General features: G+C 44.5%; 1 protein-coding gene across 3 annotated transcripts in view; it reads left to right on the forward strand.

The window, feature by feature from the left end:
* Positions 1-21,824, forward strand: part of DUOX1 (dual oxidase 1) — a 280,203-nt gene extending 258,379 nt beyond the window's left edge. For 2 of the 3 annotated variants that reach the window (XM_069765805.1, XM_069765807.1), the window contains 2 exons: positions 9,817-9,945; positions 21,462-21,824. In XM_069765805.1, coding sequence (XP_069621906.1) covers positions 9,817-9,945; positions 21,462-21,584 — 252 coding nt within the window. In that variant the 3' untranslated portion in view covers positions 21,585-21,824. The remainder of the gene's footprint in view (positions 1-9,816; positions 9,946-21,461) is intronic. The other variant, XM_069765808.1, reaches the window with a different exon arrangement.
* Positions 21,825-22,078: the final 254 nt, after the last annotated feature.

Genomic DNA, 22,078 nt, shown 5'->3' on the forward strand with positions numbered 1-22,078 from the left:
GGATTATGGCCCTGTAAGATGCTCCATACAGATATTTGCCCCATATCATGCTGCACATGGCCACATAAGATGCCCCATACAGATATTTGCCCCATAGCATGCTGCACATGGCCACATAAGATGCTCCATACAGATAATTGCCCCATATAATGCTGCACATACCCCCATAAGATGCTCTATACAGATATTTGCCGCATATGCTGTTGCTGCGATAAAAAAAATAAAAAAATTACATACTCACCTCTCCGGCCCCTGGCACTTGCTATAGTCACCTGCTCCACGTTCCACCGCCGACTGCCGCTGTGTCTTCCCATCCTCTGCACCGACGTTCAGGAAGAGGGCGGTGCGCACTAATCGCGTCACCGCGCCCTCTGACCTGAGCGTCACTGCGGAAGACACAGTGGCGCCGACGGTGGAACGAGGAGCAGGTGAATATCGCGCACTGTCCCCGTCATACTTACATGCTCCTAGCGCCGTCACTGCATGTCTGTTCCCTGGCACAGCATTTTCTTCCTATAGTGAGCGGTCGCTGTTACCGCTCATTACAGTAATAAATATGCGGCTCCACCCCTATGGGAGGTGGAGCCGCATAATCATTACTGTAATGAGCGGTACCATGTGACCGCTCACTACAGGAAGAAGCTGTAGCGCCGGGGAAGCAGGGACCTGCAGGGACCGTGTCAGGAGCAGGTAAGTATGATTAGACAGCCCCTGCTCCCCCTCCCCTGCCGACCCCTGGGTATGACTCGAGTATAAACCAAGAGGGGGACTTTCAGCCCAAAAAAGTGGGCTTAAAATCTCGGCTTATACTCGAGTATATACGGTACTAAGCCAGATGTCATAGAAAAATCAAACCCATTATTAGAATTTCTACCACCTTTTTCTTAAAACTATAATTCTATGCCACATTGTAAAGCAAGAGGAAAAGCACAGTATTTTTTTCTATTTAAGAGCATTAATGTAACTTTTCCTTTTTCCCTAAAATTTCTTAGAAATATGAATAAGATAGCTTCTGTTCTTTCATGCAATTTTACAGTAATTTTGCTACAGAAAAGTACCATTACCAGTGTTCTATCAAAAAGGCTTTTACTGGCCTGTTTCTTCTATTAGAAAATTATATAATCGTAAACTATAACCATCTCATGACATAATTAATGCCACTATTATATAAAAAGTAAGATGATGAAATTGAGTATAGTATATAAAAATTCAAGAAAATTCATATTACAAATAATTATAATTTTGGCCTAAAAATAAATTATCTGCTGTTATTCAGGATATAAATATAATACGTGCATTGATAAATGTAAGTCTGTATTCAATGGTCTAGTTTAAAAGATGCACATTTCTGTGAAAAAGCATTTGTCCAAGACTAACATATTGATGACCTATTCATATGATAGGTGATCTATAACAGATTTGTGGGGGTCCATCACCTGGTATTAATATCGATCAGTCGATCGACATTATTCAAGTATCTGGGTGCTCGGATGTGCTTGGAACTCGTCGAGAACTGGCTGGTGCTCAGATTGAATGCTCGAATCCCTGCCTTGCATGCTTGGGGTCTCTTACAGAACCAATAAACATGTGATGATTGCCTGCCAGTCACTGTAATGCCGTAGCCATCTTGGTAGTGGAATTACTGTGATTGGATGGCTCTATTACCTCATTAGAGTTTATAAAAGGACCGACGATGCCAAGCTTGGCATACTGACGCCATTGCACAGCTCATGGACAGTTCTTATTGGAGGGAGAGAGTAGCTGTCCTGGCCTGTGTGCACAGTTTTAGTAATGTGATTCCTCTAGTGGTGATATTTTGCTGAACGATCATACTAAAAGTCCTTCTTAGGGCTAATATTGTGCTTTACTATGTTATACATTCTGCATTTGGCCTAGGGATAGCTGCTGGAGCAAAGAGAGTGGCTGAAAATCGCCTCTAGGCAGGGCTTAGAGCTTTGCAGTCTGTTGCTAAATATATAGCTGCTACTGATGATCATATTTTTTGTTCTAAAAATTGGCTATTGGCATCCATACAAATTAACGTGCTTTGTGTGAAATTACGGTGATTTTAATTTTTAAAAACCACTAGGCCTGCTACAGATGGCCCAATAGTTTAAAATAATAAAAAAAGAGTTTTAACTAAGACAGCTTGGTTTCCAGAGACCTAGGGATTAGAAAATGTGCAAGGCGTGTGTTAAGGGATGGGAAATAAAAGTGCTGCTGATGGTGCACGCAGCTGCCTGTTACAAGAGCACAAGCAACATGTCCATCCACGACACAAAGATTTCTGTCCCACTTTGGAGGAGGCATGGAACATCATGTTTGAAGCCACACCAGTGTGGTTGGATTGCAGATAATGCTTTCAGAATACTTTTAAGCACCACCCAGTCTTCCACACGGTCCAGTCTCACCAGCCAAGAGTCTAGATCACTTTATACTCACCCTGATCCTCCTTCCTTCCACCATGTTCAGTCCAGTGTTCCCACACTAGGATATTCAAAGGAGCTCTTACATTGCTATTTCTTGATTGTGGCATCTCACCCTGCATGTTTCGAGAGTGACAGGAGGACATGCTGTTTAGTGATGCACAAAACTTCGAGCAGCCACAGTCACAAGAAGATGAAGGTGGGGAATGTTAAATTTTGTCTAAGGAAGTAGATGATGATGAGGCACAGTTGCCAATAAGTCAAATTGTTGTTAACTGTATCAAAAAACTTGGCACTCAATAATGGTTGTAGAAAATAAAGTCATTTATTTTGCATCAGGACAAACAGATCAGCTGTAGTTCGTATCTTGCTAAACGTTTTCGGTCGTTTGTGGACCTTCCTCAGAGCAAGTTTATCTGGAGCGTAGGATCTGGACATATAACCAGATGCATGAGCATGCTGACACTATATGTAGAGGCAAATTTCAGAGGCACTAATGGAGACCGTGACTGAGCAGATTAAGCTGCTTGGACATACGATGTGCCCACAATGTGCACGTTCTATTGCCTGGAGCGCTGGTGGCGTGCTGAGACGCTTTTGTTCTTGTCAAATTGTTGTTAAGTCACTGAGTCAAGAGGACCAGGGTGCAGCAGTGGAAGACAAGGTGGTGGATGAAAAAGTCACTGACCCAACCTGGGAAACAGGCATGCAAAACGAGGCCAGCATTGCTGATGGGGAGGGATCGGCAGCCCTGAAACAGGCAGGAAGAGACAGTGGAGTGACCAGAGGGGAAAGGCTGGAAACTGTTCTGCATAGCTCCGTTTCTCTGTCAGTTTCTCCACCAAAAGAGTTAGGTGTCAGTCTGGGACTTTTTCAAAGAGAGCTCTGAGACAAAACAAATGGTCATTTTCAACCTGTACCGTGCCAAGATCAGCAGTGGCCTGACCACTAAGAGTTTAACCACCACCAGCATGATTAGGCACATGTCATTTAAGCACACGACTTTTTGGGCCTAATGCCTGGGTCCACAATTGGTGCCAGCGGGTGACAACACTGCCTCTTCCCCTGTGCTAGCTGCTTGCCAGTCACATGTCCATTACACTAGCATAGATGTATCCCAGCTTGTACCTGCCCTTGCACATTCAGAGGCACAATCATCATGCACTTTCAAATCCTTGTCCCTTAACAGCATTCCCTACCCTAGGCCTTGTAATGAAAAAGAAAGCTCCCAGCCACCCACCCACAGGCCCAAACACTAAACAGGCACATTTCCAGGCTGCTTGCCATGGAAATTTTACCTTTTAGGCTTGTTGATATGGAGGATTTCTGCTGACTCATGACCACAGCTTTCCTCAGTACTCGGCCCCCAGCTGTCACTATTTCTCCCGGTGTTGTGTCCCAGCCTTGTACAAGCACGTTTCCAAGAACATCACCCAGGCCCTTAACAATGCACTTACTGGGATTGTCCACTTAACAACCGACATGTGAAGAAGCACATTGGGTGAACATCGTAGAGGCCAGGGCTGAGTCTCACCCTGGCATGGCACATGTGCTACCAATGCAGAGGATTGCTGGCTCTACTTCAATCAGTGTTTCTTTCACCTCCTACACCAGTTCCTACACCACCTCCTGCTACTCTTAATCCTCCATCTCTGATGTGTTATATCTGAGTACGTGGTCCACCTTAGCCAGAAGATGGAGGCTCTGTATGTTAGGAGTCGAGTTCCCGCCGCTGCACAGGGGGAATCTCGAGCCATGTCTGCTGTGGTCTCCCATTCTGCTTCAGCCGCAGTGGAGCTTGCTCAGCGGAGACGTCAATCCCAGCGTCTCCCGCAGCCTGATACTGTGCAAAGGGTTACTGCTGCCTTTCCAGGTTCTCCTTTTGTAGCCAGCACTGGTCAGCGGTGTGCAGGCTTTTCTGGGACTAAGTCCTGCTTTGCACACACTGAGCATGCCCACGGGAGGACCTCTCATTGGAGGTCGGGGGTCACATGCTCAGGCCCTGTAGCCGCTCCTATTGGACCACTTGGAAGGTCCTTGTCTGCTATAGCTATAAAAGGTTTGCATGGCCACACGGCCATGCGCTAGTATCAAACCAAAGTCTATGAGCTCAGCGCCAGTGTGGTCATGTCTGGATGTGGTTAGGGATTGGCTGCAATAAGCCCCTAGAATACCGGCACCTCCGGTGAGGAGTTGTTTGCCTGTTTCTCTGACTGCATGTCCACAGTTTTGCTCTGTTTGGTAGCTGTGTACCTCTGTGAGGTTAACAGGGCACAGCATCTTGTTTCTAGCGAATCTGTGGAGTTAACAGAGTTCGCTTATACCGCCATATAGCGCTGCCATTTGCCAGCAGCAGGTTCCTCTCCTGCACGGTGGACTCCGGGTTGTGAACGCACCTATTAATACATATACAGTGGGGCAAAAAAGTATTTAGTCAGTCAGCAATAGTGCAAGTTCCACCACTTAAAAAGATGAGAGGCGTCTGTAATTTTCATCATAGGTAGACCTCAACTATGGGAGACAAACTGAGAAAAAAAAAATCCAGAAAATCACATTGTCTGTTTTTTTAACATTTTATTCACATATTATGGTGGAAAATAAGTATTTGGTCAGAAACAAAATTTCATTTCAATACTTTGTAATATATCCTTTGTTGGCAATGACAGAGGTCAAACATTTTCTGTAAGTCTTCACAAGGTTGCCACACACTGTTGTTGGTATGTTGGCCCATTCCTCCATGCAGATCTCCTCTAGAGCAGTGATGTTTTTGGCTTTTCGCTTGGCAACATGGACTTTCAACTCTCTCCAAAGGTTTTCTATAGGGTTGAGATCTGGAGACTGGCTAGGCCACTCCAGGACCTTGAAATGCTTCTTACGAAGCCACTCCTTCGTTGCCCTGGCGGTGTGCTTTGGATCATTGTCATGTTGAAAGACCCAGCCACGTTTCATCTTCAATGCCCTTGCTGATGGAAGGAGGTTTGCACTCAAAATCTCACGATACATGGCCCCATTCATTCTTTCATGTACCCAGATCAGTCGTCCTGGCCCCTTTGCAGAGAAACAGCCCCAAAGCATGATGTTTCCACCACCATGCTTTACAGTAGGTATGGTGTTTGATGGATGCAACTCAGTATTCTTTTTCCTCCAAACATGACAAGTTGTGTTTCTACCAAACAGTTTCAGTTTGGTTTCATCAGACCATAGGACATTCTCCCAAAACTCCTCTGGATCATCCAAATGCTCTCTAGCAAACTTCAGACGGGCCCGGACATGTACTGGCTTAAGCAGTGGGACACGTCTGGCACTGCAGGATCTGAGTCCATGGTGGCGTAGTGTGTTACTTATGGTAGGCCTTGTTACATTGGTCCCAGCTCTCTGCAGTTCATTCACTAGGTCCCCCCGCATGGTTCTGGGATTTTTGCTCACCGTTCTTGTGATCATTCTGACCCCACGGGGTGGGATTTTGCGTGGAGCCCCAGATCGAGGGAGATTATCAGTGGTCTTGTATGTCTTCCATTTTCTAATTATTGCTCCCACTGTTGATTTCTTCACTCCAAGCTGGTTGGCTATTGCAGATTCAGTCTTCCCAGCCTGGTGCAGGGCTAAAATTTTGTTTCTGGTGTCCTTTGACAGCTCTTTGGTCTTCACCATAGTGGAGTTTGGAGTCAGACTGTTTGAGGGTGTGCACAGGTGTCTTTTTATACTGATAACAAGTTTAAACAGGTGCCATTACTACAGGTAATGAGTGGAGGAAAGAGGAGACTCTTAAAGAAGAAGTTACAGGTCTGTGAGAGCCAGAAATCTTGATTGTTTGTTTCTGACCAAATACTTATTTTCCACCATAATATGCAAAAAAAATGATAAAAAAACAGACAATGTGATTTTCTGGATTTTTTTTCTCAGTTTGTCTCCCATAGTTGAGGTCTACCTATGATGTAAATTACAGACGCCTCTCATCTTTTTAAGTGGTGGAACTTGCACTATTGGTGACTGACTAAATACTTTTTTGCCCCACTGTATATATATATACTGTATATATATATGCCTTCCGCCAACCCTAACACTGTATCACTGCCTAAGCGAAGCAGCAACAGGTTCTGATGAAGCTAATTTATCTAAGAGACAAACTGCACACTGCAGTAGATTAATTGAAAGGAATAACAGATCAGACAGATCTGTCGCTCTTGCTGCTGAATCTACTATCAGACATGGTCATGTCTGATGATAGCACCGACTTTTTGCAAGTATCACTTCTTGTAAATGCTTTTCGTAGCCAGCTAAGAGTCTTTCAATTCTTGTTTGAGGGATATTAATCCATTCTCCTTTGAAAATTCTTCAAGTTCTGTGAGATTCCTGGGTCACTCTGCATGCACTGCTATTTTGAGGTCTAGTCGCAGATTTTCAATGATGTTTCGATCTGGGGACTATGAGGACCATTGGAAAAACCTTCAGCTTGCATATTTTGAGATGGTTTAATGTGGATTTTGATGTGTATTTAGGATCATTATCCATTTGTAGAAGCCATCTTCTTTTCAATTTATTTACAAATCAAGAATTTGCTGAAATTTCATTGAATAATAATATTTTTATTTATATAGCGCCAACATATTCTGCAGCGCTTTACAAATTATAGAGGGGACTTGTACAGACAATAGACATTACAGCATAACAGAAATCACAGTTCAAAATAGATACCGAGAGGAATGAGGGCCCTGCTCGCAAGCTTACAAACTATGAGGAAAAGGGGAGACACGAGAGGTGGATGGTAACAATTGCTTTAGTTAGTCGGACCAGCCATAGTGTAAGGCTCAGATGTTCATGTAAAGCTACATGAACCAGTTAACTGCCTAAGTATGTAGCAGTATAGACACAGAGGGCTATTAACTGCATAAAGTGTATGAGAACATGATGCGAGGAACCCAATAATTTTTTTTTTTTAATGGGCCACACAGGGATAGTTAGGTTAATGCATTGAGGCGGTAGGCCAATATGAACAAATGAGTTTTTAGGGCAACTTAAAACTGTGGGGATTGGGGATTAATCGTATTAATCTAGGTAGTGCATTGAATCCATTCTTCCGTATAGCCATCAAATGCACCCCTATGCCCAGGGTCGTCATCGAGGAATTACTGCTCATACTGTCGTATGGGGCCCAGTGAGGAGGGGGCCTGCTCTGTGCCTCCCTTCTAACCAGGCCCCAAGGTCAGGATTTGTCCATTCGCTCAGTATTTGAAAGTGCGCCCTCGGACGCACAATCAGTTGCAATCTATGGCAGTGCAGGACTTGCTTCCTGCACTGCAATAGGAGCCGCCAGCCAATCAGAGGCCAGCAGCTGAAGCTGAAATTGGCGAATACGTCACCAGTGTATGACATCACTGTCACGTATTGGAGCATCCGCACCTCAAATGATTCTGGAAGAGAACAACACTGGGCCATGACCAGGTAAGGAGCAACTTTTCGTTACTTTTTAAACTTAAATCCACAATATGAGGGGGCATGATGGAGACATATGGGGGCAGGATGGAGACATATGAGGGGGCAGGATGGTGACATGTAAGAGGGTAGGATGGAGACATATGGAGTGGGTAGGATGGAGACATATCAGGGGGCAAGATGGAGACATATGGAGGGGATAAATGGAGACATGTGATGGGGCAGGATGGGGACATATTGGGCCAGAATTGGAGGACATATGGGGCCAGGATGGGAGGACATATATGGGGTCAGGATGAGAGGACATATATTGGGCCAGGATGGGAGGACATATGGAGCAAAATAGAAACACATGAGGCCATGATGGGAGGACATATGGGAGCAGGATGGGGACACATGAGGTAATGAATGAGACACATGGGGTAGGATTGGGGATATTATTACAGCCTGCGCGAGAAGGACCTGCCGTGACGTCACGGTCATGTGACCGCTATGTCATGGCAGGTACTTCTCATGCAGGCGTGAAGAAGCTGCTGTACCATGGGACAGGCAGGGAAAGCGTCAGGAGCGCTAGGAGCAGGTGAGTATTCATATTCACCTGTCCGCGCTCCATCCGCCGGGTGCCGCTCCGTCTTCCCGTCCTCTTGCAGTGACTGTGCAGGTCAGAGGGCGCGATGACGTATTAGTGTGCGTGCCACCCTCTGCCTGAACAGTCAGTGCAGAAAGACGGGACGCTGAGGAGCAGTGACAAGAGGTGAGTATGTGATTTTTTTTTATTGCAGCAGCAGCATTACATGTGGCACAATGCTATATGGGGCGTCTATGGGGCCATAAAGAACTGCATGGAGCATTATATGGAGCGTCTATGGGGCCATAACTGCATGGAGCATTATATGGGGCATCTATGGGGCCATAACTGCATGGAGCATTATATGGGGCATCTATGGGGCCATAACTGCCTGGAGTATTATATGCGACATCTATGGGACCTTAACTGCATGGAGCATTATATGGGACATCTATGGGGCCATAACTGCATGGAGCATTATATGGGGCATCTATGGGGCCATAATGAACTGCATGGAGCATTATATGGGACATCTGTGGGGCCATAACTGCATGGAGCATTATATGGGGCATCAATGGGGCCATATTGAACTGCATGGAGCATTATATGGGACATCTATGGGGCCATAACTGCATGGAGCATTATATGGGGCATCTATGGGGCCATAATGAACTGCATGGAGCATTATATGGGACATCTATGGGGCCATAACTGCTTGGAGCATTATATGGAGCATCTATGGGGCCATAACTGCATGGACCATTATATGGAGCATCTATGGGGCCATAACTGCACGGAGCATTATATGGGGCATCTATAGGGCCATAACTGCATGGAGCATACTACATGGCTGGGCAATATACTACGTGGCTGGGCAATATATTACGTGGACATGCATATTCTAGAATACCCAATGCGTTAGAATCGGGCCGCCATCTAGTATATATATATATATATATATATATATATATATATATATATATATATAAAACGCATTTGTCTAAAAGCTTTAGCTTTAGACATTTTAAAGATCATTTCATCTTCAATTTGCTTAACTGTTCGTAATAACAGTAATTTTGACCAGGGGGTGCCAAAACTTTTGCCTGTCACTGTATGTCCTAATTGTACATATGGACGGGAGTGTCTGTGAGAAAAATCCTTAATACCACTTAAGGTGAAGCGCACACTCATTCCTTCATCAAAGAAACAACATTTCTTCCCTTCACAGCTATTTGGTGTGAACAGCTTCTGAACCCCTGGACTATGACTAAATACACTGAAGTATTGAGCAGATGAAGAACTATTACATATTTGTTTTAGTACTTGATAATGTGAATGTGGGAAAAAATAGACCAAAACTTGATAAATAATCTTTCTTTTCTATTTTAGTATATTTGTGAAAGACACTTCCAGAAAGTTCTGAACCGCAGCTTATTCACAGGTTTACGATCTATCACTCATTTTGGAAGGCCACAGTTTGAGCTGTTTTTCACCTCTCTGCAGGAAGTTCACCCAGAGGTGAGTGATTTAGTGTTTTTATTAATTTGGATGAAAGTCAAATGGATCAAATTAATTTCTGTTTAGTCATCTCTAGTGCCATTAACTCTCTTCGCTTTTCAACACTGACGCAATTGTATAAGCGATATTAAAATCAAAGTAATATAACACAATAGCTAATTATTGTTTTATCTCAATATCCAGTAATTTCATAAAATATATTATGGTCATAAAGAATTGCTGAGCATTTTTTTTGCTAATGTGCTGAATAAAGGACAGCTAATAACTGTTGCATATACTTAACTGTTTTAATTAATTCACTGGTTTAATTTCTGAGCAGTGAACCAGCTGGAGTTATATTAATATAGAAACAAAAAGCTCTGATCAGATAATCACAGTTTTAAGATATGTTCTTGACCTTATTTGGGTTTTCTTAGAGGATCAGGATTTACTCATACTTTATAAGGTGTTTATGTCCCTGTGTAAGAAAAATCCTGTACTCACTTCCTGTGCCAACATAGTTTTTCTACACTGGCTAGTGTATCCCTCAGCTGTCTCCTTGCATAAAAACATCAGGTTACACACACGTGGACACCATTGTTGCTACCCTTCTATTAAATAAAAAAAACCTGCCTTAGTAAATGAAATAACTTGAACCTTACTAAAACAAAATTAGGTTTAAATTTATTGAATATCAACTAATGAAAATCAGACATTGCTTTTGAATTGTGGTTCAATTGAAAATGTAAAAAAAACTATTGAAAATTATCTGGCTAAAAATTATAGGAAATCTTAGAAAAGATTAAAAATAATTTAACCCTAGGGACATTAAGGTGTGTTTGGCAATTAGCATCACAGGTTTCTACAAATTTGTAATCTATCAGTCTCCCTATTCAAAGGATGCAAAGTAGTCACAGTGCTGTTTGGTATCATGGTGTGTACCATACTGAACATGGACCAAATAAACCTGAGAAAAGTTGTCTCAGGAGATTAGAAAGAAAATGATTGACAAACACATAAAAAGTAAAGGCTGTAAGACCATGTCCAAACAGCATGATATTCTTGTTACTACAGTTGCATATATTATTCATCGGTTTATGGGACTCTAGCTTACCTCCATTTATGTAGCTACTAGTGTTGAGCATTCCGATACCGCAAGTATCGGGTATCGGCCGATACTTGCGGTATCGGAATTCCGATACCGAGTTCCGATACTTTTGTGGTATCGGGTATCGGTATCGGATCCATAGTAATGTGTAAAATAAAGAATTAAAATAAAAAATATTGATATACTTACCTCTCCGGAGGCCCCTGGACATCACCGCTGGTAACCGGCAGCCATCTTTGTTTAAAATGAGTGCGTTTAGGGACTCCCATGACGTCACGGCTTCTGATTGGTCGCTTGCCGCTCATGTGACCGCCACGCGACCAATCAGAAGCCGCGACGTCATTCTCAGGCCCTAAACTCCTCATTCTAGGAATTTAGGACCTGAGGAATGACGTCGCGGCTTCTGATTGGTCGCGTGGCGGTCACATGAGCGGCACGCGACCAATCAGAAGCCGCGACGTCATTCCTCAGGTCCTAAACTCCTCATTCTAGGAATTTAGGACCTGAGGAATGATGTCGCGGCTTCTGATTGGTCGCGTGGCGGTCACATGAGCGGCACGCGACCAATCAGAAGCCGCGACGTCATTCTCAGGTCCTAAACGCGCTCATTTTAAACAAAGAAGGCTGCCGGTTACCAGCGGTGATGTCCAGGGGCCTCCGGAGAGGTAATTATATCAATATTTTTTATTTTAATTCTTTATTTTACACATTAATATGGATCCCAGGGCCTGAAGGAGAGTTTCCTCTCCTTCAGACCCTGGGAACCATCAGGATACCTTCCGATACTTGGTGTCCCATTGACTTGTATTGGTATCGGGTATCGGTATCGGCGATATCCGATACTTTTCGGGTATCGACCGATACTATCCGATACCGATACTTTCAAGTATCGGACGGTATCGCTCAACACTAGTAGCTACAAAAGAAAAACTGCTGACAAATTGAAAATATTTAGAATTGAGAGTCCTCAGTGGCTGATACCTTTTAATGGCTAACTGAAAAGATGGTAACAAATTGCAAGCTTTCGAGATTACACAGGTCTCTTCATCAGGCAAAGACTAAAAGAAATTCTGAAGAATCCCATATTTATGCACAACATGGCATAGAAAAAAAAAAACATGGATAAGACAGGTGACATGCCATGAGTGATAAACAGTTATGTCCATAAATATTGGACTTAGATAAGGACTGTAGGTGTAGTCTCGAAAGCTTGCAATTTGTTACCATCTTTTCAGTTGGCCATTAAAAGGTATCACCCACTGAGGACTCTCAATTCTAAATATTTTTCTATCTACTGGCTAACACGGTACCAAGATATACAGTGGGGCAAAAAAGTATTTAGTCAGTCAGCAATAGTGCAAGTTCCACCACTTAAAAAGATGAGAGGCGTCTGTAATTTACATCATAGGTAGACCTCGACTATGGGAGACAAACTGAGAAAAAAAAATCCAGAAAATCACATTGTCTGTTTTTTTAACATTTTATTTGCATATTATGGTGGAAAATAAGTATTTGGTCAGAAACAAAATTTCATCTCAATACTTTGTAATATATCCTTTGTTGGCAATGACAGAGGTCAAACGTTTTCTGTAAGTCTTCACAAGGTTGCCACACACTGTTGTTGGTATGTTGGCCCATTCCTCCATGCAGATCTCCTCTAGAGCAGTGATGTTTTTGGCTTTTCGCTTGGCAACACGGACTTTCAACTCCCTCCAAAGGTTTTCTATAGGGTTTTGATCTGAAGACTGGCTAGGCCACTCCAGGACCTTGAAATGCTTCTTACGAAGCCACTCCTTCGTTGCCCTGGCAGTGTGCTTTGGATCATTGTCATGTTGAAAGACCCAGTCACGTTTCATCTTCAATGCCCTTGCTGATGGAAGGAGGTTTGCACTCAAAATCTCACGATACATGGCCCCATTCATTCTTTCATGTACCCGGATCAGTCGTCCTGGCCCCTTTGCAGAGAAACAGCCCCAAAGCATGATGTTTCCACCACCATGCTTTACAGTAGGTATGGTGTTTGATGGATGCAACTCAGTATTCTTTTTCCTCCAAACACGACAAGTTGTGTTTCTACCAAACAGTTCCAGTTTGGTTTCATCAGACCATAGGACATTCTCCCAAAACTCCTCTGGATCATCCAAATGCTCTCTAGCAAACTTCAGACGGGCCCGGACATGTACTGGCTTAAGCAGTGGGACACGTCTGGCACTGCAAGATCTGAGTCCATGGTGGCGTAGTGTGTTACTTATGGTAGGCCTTGTTACATTGGTCCCAGGTCTCTGCAGTTCATTCACTAGGTCCCCCCGCGTGGTTCTGGGATTTTTGCTCACCGTTCTTGTGATCATTCTGACCCCACGGGGTGGGATTTTGCGTGGAGCCCCAGATCGAGGGAGATTATCAGTGGTCTTGTATGTCTTCCATTTTCTAATTATTGCTCCCACTGTTGATTTCTTCACTCCAAGCTGGTTGGCTATTGCAGATTCAGTCTTCCCAGCCTGGTGCAGGGCTACAATTTTGTTTCTGGTGTCCTTTGACGGCTCTTTGGTCTTCACCATAGTGGAGTTTGGAGTCAGACTGTTTGAGGGTGTGCACAGGTGTCTTTTTATACTGATAACAAGTTTAAACAGGTGCCATTACTACAGGTAATGAGTGGAGGAAAGAGGAGACTCTTAAAGAAGAAGTTACAGGTCTGTGAGAGCCAGAAATCTTGATTGTTTGTTTCTGACCAAATACTTGTTTTCCACCATAATATGCAAAAAAAATGATAAAAAAACAGACAATGTGATTTTCTGGATTTTTTTTTCTCAGTTTGTCTCCCATAGTTGAGCTCTACCTATGATGTAAATTACAGACGCCTCTCATCTTTTTAAGTGGTGGAACTTGCACTATTGCTGACTGACTAAATACTTTTTTGCCCCACTGTATATCTTTCCTGACAAATTGAAGTGATAGATAATATGAATGGTAAGCAAAGAGCCCAGACCATCTTTCAAATATATTAGATGTAAACTCCAAAGTCAACATATATCATTGTCTGATCACACCATCTGTTGCTGTCTTGGCCAAAATTGTCTTCATGGAAACAACTTAGAAAGAAACCACTGATGAAAGCAAACCATAAAATAATGAGACTGAAAATTGCCTAAAATGCTTATTGAAGTCACAAAGCTTCTGTGTTAATTGTCCATTAGACATATGAGACAAAACTGGAGCTTTTTGGAAAGTCACATCAGCATTGTGGTCACAAATTTGAAAGTGAAGCATACAAAGAAAAGAACTTTGTACCTACTGTGAAACATGGTGGAGGCTTGTTTGTTTTTGGGCTGCTTTATTGCATAAGACAGGGTGTCTTTAATTTGTGTTGGGTGCAATGAAATCTCATGCCTAGCAGGGCATTCTGGAGTGAAATGTGTTGGCCAGTGTAAAAATCTTGGTTGTAACCATTAGTCATGGGTCCTCTAACAGGGTAATGACTCAGCGCAAAGGATTCAACTATTTTGAAGTGACTTTCAAGGAGCCCTGATCTAAATCCTATAGAAGATCTGTGGAAGGTGCAAAAACATGCAGCCTGGAGAAGACACCCTGCAAACATGAGACAACTGCATCAGATTGCTCACTTTGACTGGACCAAAATACCTGTAGACAGGGAAAGAAGTCTTATTGAGAGTTACAGAAATTGTTTGCTTGTAATGATTGCTTCAAAAGGGTGTGCAACAAAATATTAAATTAAAGGTACCATAGTTTTTGCCACATTGAACATTGAACCCTTGGTGTAATCGCTCAGTGAAGAGTGCAGGATAAATGTGAGCTGAGCCTTACTGCAATATTTGGGAGGCAGAATGAGCAAATCAACAGCTGGTGAAGAATTGATTTTATTACTTTATGCTGTCTTTTGTGCGGTATAAGTGATTAAACGAGCATATACTTTGGGTTAGTGCGAATACAGAGATACCAGATTTAAATAGGTAGATTTTTTGTGTTTCACTGTTATCACACATTAAAGACACTTTAAAAAAAAAGTTTTTGCATTAGCCATGTTATGAGAGCTACAGTTTTTTGATATTTCTCCAACAGAGTAATTTGATGGCGTGCCTTTTGCAGGACGAGGTGACGTTTTTATTAGTGTTATTTTGGGGCAGCAATATAAGCAAAAACCAACAATTCAGGATTTTTTTATGCTGTTCTCTGTGTGGTAAAATTGATAAGTCAACTTTATTCTTTGTGTCAGTATGATTACAGAGATATCACACTTATATAATCTTTTTATGTTTTAGATCTTACACAATAAAACTATTTTTTTTGAAAAATAATTGTTTTTGTATCGCTTTATTCTGAGAGCTATAACTTCTACATTTTTCTGCTGATGGTGCCGTATCGCAGCTTGCTATTTTGCAGGACAAGATGACATTGTTAAGGACTGGCGGAACGCACCAAGTATAGATGATATGAAACTAGGTGCGTTCGCAGTCCGAGGTCCACCGTGCAGGTAAAAACCCTGCTGCTAGTAAGACGGACTATATGGCGGTACTATAAGTATACACGCACGGGTTAACTTCACCCTGCGTGAAGGAAGTGATCCTGTTGAGGCACAGGACCGCGGTACCGCACATAGAGCGTGAGCAAGAAGTCAGCGAACACAACCCCAACACAGGATTGAAATCCGATTAGACCACTTGCTGGCACAACACCGCAACTGGGTGTGTAAGGAAACTATTAAAATAGTATATAAAGGCACGAGAGTGCATGCAGTGCCACACTGACGGACGCCACTAACCACCCAGGCTTGGGTAAGGAAAGCGCAGAGGAAGCGCACGGCGCCGTACAGGCGGTCACAGCAACTAGACGCTGTTATGTGTGTAACGTGCTGTTGGATAAGTCGGGCGCTAGATAGCAAACATACACCTTCCGCGAACAGTCATCCAATAGGGAGGGTATTTTAAAGAGCGACTTTCACTCACAACACACACACATATTATCAAGACAATACTAGCGCATGGCTGTGCGGTCATGCGCAGTTTATATAGTTGCAGCACAGGAAGCTGCTACCAAAGTTTTGCCCTTTCAGGACCTTCCTGGAGGACCAATGGAATGTGCTGCAGTACCTGAGCATGTGACCCTTGATCTCCAACGGGAGATCTTGCCCTGGGCATGCTCAGTGTGTGAAAATAAGGACTTAGTCCCAGAGAAGCCTGCTCGCCGCAGATCAGTGCAGGGTACAACAGGAGAGCCAGAAAAGGCAGTAGTAACCCTCTGCACAGAATCAGTCCAAGCAAGACGCTGGGAGCGACGCCTCCGCTGAGCAGACCCCACTGCGGCCGATGCAGAATGGGAGACCGCAGCAGACACGGATCGAGATTCCTCCTGTGCAGCAGAGGAAACTCGACTCCTAAGATTACCCCCCTCCTAGGGCCCCCCCCTCCTTGAGCCTCACTACGCTCAAAAGCTGCAATAAGCAGCGGAGCCCGAATGTGCTCTACAGGCTCCCAGGTTCTAAATCTGGGCCATGACCCTTCCAGTCCACCAGATAAAATTTCTTGCCACGTACCACCTTGCACCCCACAATAGCATTCACCTCAAACTCATCCGTGGATGAACCCGATGTCCCAGCAGATGACTCAGAAAACCGGGACAAACGAACGGGCTTTAAGAGGGAAACGTGAAAATTATCGGTGATACCAAGGCGTGGAGGAATAGCCAAACGGTAGACCACAGGGTTGACCTGTTCCAGAACCTTAAACGGGCCAATGTAGCGAGGAGCAAACTTAGTGGACTCAACTCGCAGCCTGATGTTATGGGCGGAGAGCCACACTAAGTTGCCAGGAGCAAAGACCGGAGCGGGGCGCCGGTGTGTATCAGCCGAAACCCTCATTCTCTCCTTGGAGGCCCGGATGGCATCCTGTGTGCGGTCCCAGATGTCACGTGCCTCCACCGCCCAGTCTGCCACCCTAGAATCGGTGGATGACACGGGCATGGGCACAGGGACACGCGGATGCTGGCCGTAATTAAGGAGAAAAGGAGTCTGACCAGTGGAATCGGCTACGGCGTTGTTCAAGGCAAATTCCGCCCAAGGTAGCAAAGATGCCCAGTTGTCCTGCCTAGCAGAGACGAAATGACGCAAATATGTCACCAGAGTCTGGTTGGTTCTCTCCACCAACCCATTCATCTCGGGATGGTATGCAGAGGAGAGGTTTAACTCTATGCTGAGTAAACGGCAGAGCTCTCTCCAAAACCGAGACGCGAACTGGGGACCCCGATCGCTGACAGTCTTATCAGGCATACCATGCAATCGGAAAACGTGCTTAATGAACAACACCGCCAAGGCCCGTGCTGAAGGTAACCGAGGAAGCGGCACCAAATGCACCATCTTAGAGAAATGGTCGGTGACAACCCAAATAATGGAGCAGCCACGCGACTTGGGTAAGCCCACCACAAAGTCCATCCCGACCATCTCCCAGGGCCTGTCTGCCACCGGTAGAGGGTAAAGCAACCCAGCAGGCCATTGCCGAAGAGACCGATTCTGGGCGCAGGAAACACACGCCTGAATATAGTCCCTGACATCTTGGGCCATATGCGGCCACCAGTATGTTCTCGCCAAAAGCTCAGATGTCCTCTTGGTCCCAAAATGCCCACCCACTCTGGAGGAGTGAGCCCAATATAGAACCTCCGGTCGCAAGTTAGCTGGCACGAAAGTCTTGCCCGGGGGCACAGACTCTAGCGAAACCGGAGCTACAGTTCTCAGGCTCTCAGAAGGGACAATAAGCCGAGGCTCCTCCTCCTCAGATGACACTACGGAGAGAGCGTCGGCACGAACGTTCTTCTCCCCGGAGAGAAAATGGAGAGTAAAATGGAACCGGGAGAAGAACAGGGACCATCTAGCCTGGCGAGAATTCAGCCGCTGGGCCGTTTGTAGATATACCAAGTTCTTGTGGTCAGTGAAGACTTGGAAGGGAAAGCGAGCTCCCTCCAAGAGATGTCTCCACTCTGAAAAAGCCAACTTCATGGCTAGCAACTCCCTGTCCCCGATGGAATAATTACTCTCCGCTGGTGTGAAGGTCTTGGAGAAGAAGAAGCAAGGATGCTTCCGACCTTGAGCATCCTTTTGGAAAAGGACTGCTCCAGCACCAACAGATGAGGCATCCACCTCCAAGATAAATGGTTTATCAACATCGGGGCGATGTAGGATGGGAGTGCTAGCTAAATGAGACTTGATCGAGAGAAAGGCTTTGGAGACCTCCTCTGACCACAACTTGGGATTTGCTCCCTTTTTGGTGAGGGCAACCAAGGGAGCTACCAAAGTTGAGAAGTGTGGAATGAACTGGCGATAGTAATTAATGAACCCCATAAAGCGCTGCACCGCTTTAAGAGAATGGGGTTCCTGCCAGTCCATTACAGCCTGTAGCTTGGCAGGATCCATAGCCAAACCCTGGGCAGAGATGATATAACCAAGGAATGGCAAGGACTCCTGCTCAAACACACACTTCTCCAACTTGGCGCAGAGGGAGTTTGCCCGTAAGAGGTCGAAGACTTTGCGAACATCTCTCCGATGGGAGTCAATATCTGGAGAGAAGATGAGAATATCATCCAGATAGACTACGACCGAGGTGGTGAGCATATCTCGGAAGATGTCGTTCACAAAGTCTTGGAAAACGGCTGGGGCATTACTGAGCCCGAAGGGCATCACCAGATATTCATAGTGCCCATCCCTGGTGTTAAAAGCCGTCTTCCATTCATCCCCCTCACGGATGCGAATCAGGTTGTAAGCACCCCGCAGATCTAACTTTGTAAATACCCTCGCTCCCCTTAGCCTATCAAACAGCTCAGATATCAGGGGTAATGGGTATTTTTTCTTAACGGTGATGGCTTTAAGACCCCTGTAGTTTATGCATGGACGTAAGTCTCCAGTCTTCTTCTGTACGAAGAAGAACCCAGCCCCTGCCGGTGACACTGACTTCCTAATGAATCCTCTTGCCAGATTCTCTTGGATATACTGAGACATTGCCTCCGTCTCCGGGAGAGATAACGGATAGACTCGACCCCGGGGAGGCTCAGCACCAGGCAAGAGGTCAATAGGACAGTCATAGGGGCGGTGAGGCGGAAGGGTCTCCGCAGCTCTTTTGGAGAATACGTCTGCATAGGGCCAATAGTGCTTGGGGAGAGAGGAAAGATCTGCGGGTACCTGTGTAGTAGCAACCTGAACGCACTCCCTCTGACATCTACCCTCGCAGGATTTACTCCATCCCAAAATTCTCCCAGAGGACCACTCAATATGAGGAGAACGGTAGCGAAGCCATGGTATCCCCAACAGGACCTCATCAATTCCCTCAGGAATGACTAATAGGGAGATTATCTCCTGATGTGATGGAGACACAGAAAGCGTGAAAGGAATGGTTTGGTGGGTAATCTGTGAGGGTAATGTTGACCCATTTACCACTCGAATGGTTACTGGCTTGGCGAGCATCACCAAGGGTATTGCGTGACGCTGGGCAAAAGCGGAAGACATAAAGTTACCCTCTGCCCCAGAATCCACGCATAGCTCGACCATAAGAGTGGATGGGCCTATGGTAATTGTCCCCTTGAAGGACAACTTTGAGGCAAACGTCGCCGTGTCTAGTGTACCTCCTCCAACTGCCACTAGACGCTGACGTTTCCCCGACCGCTGAGGACCCTTGGAGGCAAGATGTCCTGACTGCTGGCAAACATGACGGACCTTATGTGCACGGGCGGACAGAGATTTGGATCCCGCTCGTGTCACCTCTAAGGCCTCATGTGATTTGGATGCCTGGATTGGAGATTCCAAAGGTTTGGCGAAGGTGGGAGCCAGCCGAAACCTCTGCCTACACTGGGCTCGCTCTAACCTCCGCTCGTTAAAACGGAGGTCAATACGAGTAGAGACAGTTATTAATTCCTCCAGTGTGGCAGGAATCTCCCTAGTGGCCAGAGCGTCCTTAACGTGATCAGCCAGGCCCCTCCAAAATATGGGGATAAGGGCCTTATCCGACCACTCCAGCTCGGAAGCTAAAGTACGGAAGCGGACGGAAAAATGGCTGACCAAGGACTCACCCTGAGTTAAAGCCAGTAGTTGGAGCGCTGTGTCATGGGTGACTTGAGGTCCTAAAAAGACCTTTTTCAGAGTGCTCAGGAACAACGGAGCACTCTGCACCACATGATCACCACGCTCCCACAGCGGCGTAGCCCACTCCAACGCCCTGTCCGACAAGAGAGAGACAATAAATCCCACCTTAGCCCGCTCTGTTGGAAAACGTGCAGCCAGGAGCTTGAGATGGATAGAGCACTGACTCACGAATCCCTTACAAGGCATGCTCAGTGTGTGAAAATAAGGACTTAGTCCCAGAGAAGCCTGCTCGCCGCAGATCAGTGCAGGGTACAACAGGAGAGCCAGAAAAGGCAGTAGTAACCCTCTGCACAGAATCAGTCCCAGCAAGACGCTGGGAGCGACGCCTCCGCTGAGCAGAGCCCACTGCGGCCGATGCAGAATGGGAGACCGCAGCAGACACGGATCGAGATTCCTCCTGTGCAGCAGAGGAAACTCGACTCCTAACAGACATTTTAAGCAATACCATTTTTATTTGTATTTGACTTTTTGATCGCATTTTATTCCACTTTCTGTTCAGCATCGCTTTTTGCCTTGTTTTTAATTTAATTTATGGTGTTCATTGAAGGGAGTAACTAGTCTGAAAGCTTTATGGTTTGGGTGGTTACAAACGTGGCAATACCAAACGTGTACTTTTTTGTTTATTTTTGTTTTTGTATAAATATGTGTATTTATTGGTGTAATATTTTTTCTCTTTTATTTTTCACTTTTTGATTAGTTTTTTGAGTATTGTTACAATTTTTTAATTTTTTTTTTGTTTTTACTTTTTTACTTAGTCTTTGTTTGGGATTTTAACTTTTATTACTCTGATCACTGATGTAATGCATAATACCTGTCAGTATTATCCTGACAGAAGACTGTTAGATTATGCGCCTGGCATAGCCTAATAAGGCCACTGTAGATGGTAGACCCAGAAGTCATCATGACGACTTTGGGTTTCAATGGCAAATATTGGGCCCTCACAATATCGATTGTGGCATTTAGGGGGCTGGGGCAGTGCAGGCACTACTCCTAGTAGTGACAGCAGGGTCTTGGTTATTACTTACGATGAGCTCCCGGCAGCAATCTATCGGGCACTGCTCCTGTGCTCTGCACGCTCGCCATGACGTAAGAGTACGTCTTAGGTCATGAAATCCTTCTTGACCATGATGTAAACTTACATCAAAGGTTATAAAGAGGCTAAAGTCACCATAATGGTCTTGGTTGACTTTTTCAGAGCTAAACTAATAAATCAACACAAGCAGTAATTTTAGTAATTATCGTGATCATTATTAAATTAATAATACAAAGTTTATTTTGTGCTTTCCTTTCAAGGTTAAAAAAATTGGAGTTTTCAGTTGTGGACCTCCGGGAATGACCAAAAATGTTGAAAAAGCTTGCCAGATGCATAACAAGAAGGACCAGACCCATTTTACTCACCATTTTGAAAATTTCTAGAATTATTTAGAAGAATAATGCCGTTTAGTAAATATATATTCCTGTGATATTTTACAATGTTCGATGATTTCAATTACATTTTTGACAAATGCTTTATATTTGTGTAAGTTCTTTGCTTGATAAACTGAGGGAGGAGAGAACAGTGACCCACTTTAAATCTGACATCTATTGTCGACATAGATCTAGATTTCACTTTTCTCTTCAGACTACATGTTGAACTGTGTATTACAGCATTGATTTTACATATCAACAGCTAACATTTAGGAAGAGCGGGGGGCAATATAGATCAAGTTGGTTACGACTTAAAATGAAATCTGTTCGATTTTATTCGGAGTAATTCTTACATCCAAGCCCAATCTTCCATGCTATCAAATGCCACCATAGGCTCATTGAAATGACAAGTAAATCTTAGAAATCACAAGTGCAATTACCATTAGTTTTCACTAGATGGCAGCAAAGTGTCAAGGTTGAAGAACAAATCTGGAATCCTGGAA

This window comes from Ranitomeya imitator, chromosome 4 (genome assembly GCF_032444005.1).
Source record: "Ranitomeya imitator isolate aRanImi1 chromosome 4, aRanImi1.pri, whole genome shotgun sequence".
Classification (NCBI taxonomy): Eukaryota; Metazoa; Chordata; class Amphibia; order Anura; family Dendrobatidae; genus Ranitomeya; species Ranitomeya imitator.